This window comes from Corvus brachyrhynchos, unplaced genomic scaffold (assembly GCF_000691975.1).
Source record: "Corvus brachyrhynchos isolate BGI_N302 unplaced genomic scaffold, ASM69197v1 scaffold67, whole genome shotgun sequence".
Lineage (NCBI taxonomy): Eukaryota > Metazoa > Chordata > Aves > Passeriformes > Corvidae > Corvus > Corvus brachyrhynchos.
Window position 1 is genome coordinate 757,363 of NW_008239114.1, and position 2,047 is coordinate 759,409.

Genomic DNA, 2,047 nt, shown 5'->3' on the forward strand with positions numbered 1-2,047 from the left:
GCCAGGGCGAGGATGGACACGCTCCTCTTCTGGGGCATTCTCCTGGCGTCCTCTGCCCGCTGCCGGGCTGTGCCTGTGGAGCCAGGTGCTGCGCCCTCCTGCCCGCCCCAGTGCCACTGCGAACAGGATGGCATCGTGCTCTCGGTGGATTGCTCCGAGCTGGGGCTTTCGGAGGTCCCTGCCAACCTGAGCCCTCTCACCGCTTACCTGTAAGTACAGCCCTTGCTGCTGCTTTTGCAGTGCTTCCCCTGGACCCCTTCAACAGCTGCAGCTTTCCTCCGGCTTGGAAGTTTGTGCCACATATTCCCGAAATTAAATTTCCTGTGGAAATTAGAAACCAAGCAAAATAGCAACAAAAAAGGCAGCTCTTTGGGCAGGACCTGCCAAGCTCCCCTCCTCCCGCGCCCCTCTGCGAGCGCTGTTTATACTGCGATGTTCTGCTCTGCTCCGTGATTGCAGCGGACCACGGGAACTGACTTGTTGGGTCGATTTTGATTGTCTGAGCACATAATGGAGTATTTTTATACAGCAATTAGGGAAAACTGCTCTGGGATCCTTCTGTCAAGCATTTCAATAGCTGCAATAACTCAGGGCTTTGCGGGGTTTGGGTTGTGCTGGCCACCAGCAGTGTCCGAGTTGCCTTTTTAAAATGAATATTAAAGTCTTGTAAGAGGTCTGGGGGGTTGGTAAGTGTTGTGTTTTGATTATTTATGTATTAATTTTATTTAAAAATTCTTGATTATCTGAATGTTTCATACCCCTTCTGATGTTAATACCCCAAAGGGTTAATTGACAGAGACTGGTGCGTTCATTTCTAGCCCTAGAGGTGGTCTCGGTGCCATCATACCGGTGATGACTGAGGATCCTGATAAACGACTGTGGAAAATCTCAGTGTTTAACCAGGAGAGGAAACATCTCTCTCAGGGAGACAAGTTATCCCTGCGGAAGATGCTTCCTGGGTTTACAGGCAGCGCTGCAGCCACGAGCTACAGCTGTTCGGCAGACAGGCTGGGAAGGACCGCGGCATTCCGAGCTCGGAATGCAGCTGGGGCACTGCCAAGGGAAGCCGCGTGTGCCACAGCCATCACGGACCACTGGTAGCCCCAGACGGTGCTGGGGATGTTCATGTTGTGCTCAGTGTGCTGAGGGGGGACTCGAGGCTGGGAGTGGCAAACAGACCATGGTGTTGGTTTTCCGCCGTTCCTGGATTGTGCTGAGATGCAGGTGCTCAGCTGTCAGAGCAAAGCACCCGAGCCCCTTCAGGAAGGGCTTTGCGCAGCCAGGTGGGAGCTGCCCCAGCTGGGTAAGGGCTTCTCTGCTCCTCCCGCTCGCCTGAGGAGCACGGTCTTGTGCCAGCCACTGGATGGCCAGAGCTGTACTGGGTTAGCTGGGAGAGAAATAAGACGGGAAAGGACGATGTTCACTGGAGACCATGGAAGATGAGAGAAATGGGTAATGCAGGCTGAATTTCCCCTAGGAGAGGGAACACTTGTTACATGAGATGTGACTGCACAGAACTACCCTTCGGGCTTGGTTTGGAACCGGCTGCTCACGAGTGCAAAGTCACTGGAGCATGTGGGAGAATGCAGAACATTGCAGCATTGATGCTTCTGTGGGGACAAGGGGAAGCCCCATCAGGCACCCACTTCACCCTCCGGTACCACAGGATGGGGCACCCGCTGCTCCCACTCCGCAGAGGGGACGCTGCGTGTCATCCCCACGGAGCTGTCCCTCGGGCTGGGAACTGCACAGCTGCCCGCCCACACGAACCCAGGCACATTACGGTGTTCCTGGCGCTCAGTGCCACCTTCACCCTGGCCACGGTGGTTGGAGCAGGGACACAGCTCTGGGATACGGATCCCTGTGCGTGAATCCCAGCGGGTGCGGCCAGTGCCTGCTGAGGCTGCTGGCAGAGCCCTGGATTCCACTGGGACTGGGTCCTCGGGACAGCCCCGCAGCACCCAGCACTTCGGGATGGTGCTGGTGCGGTCCCTTGGCCGCGGCCCCGTTCCCCGTGGGCTGTACCAGCCCCGCTCCCCCCTGGGCT

At 56.7% G+C, this 2,047-nt stretch overlaps 1 protein-coding gene across 1 annotated transcript in view; it reads left to right on the forward strand.

Moving 5' to 3' along the window:
* The first annotated feature begins 6 nt into the window (after positions 1-6).
* LGR6 (leucine rich repeat containing G protein-coupled receptor 6) overlaps positions 7-2,047 on the forward strand; it is a 152,029-nt gene continuing 149,988 nt past the window's right edge. Inside the window, 1 exon segment of the mRNA XM_017739816.1 lies at positions 7-209. Coding sequence (XP_017595305.1) covers positions 13-209 — 197 coding nt within the window. The 5' untranslated portion in view covers positions 7-12.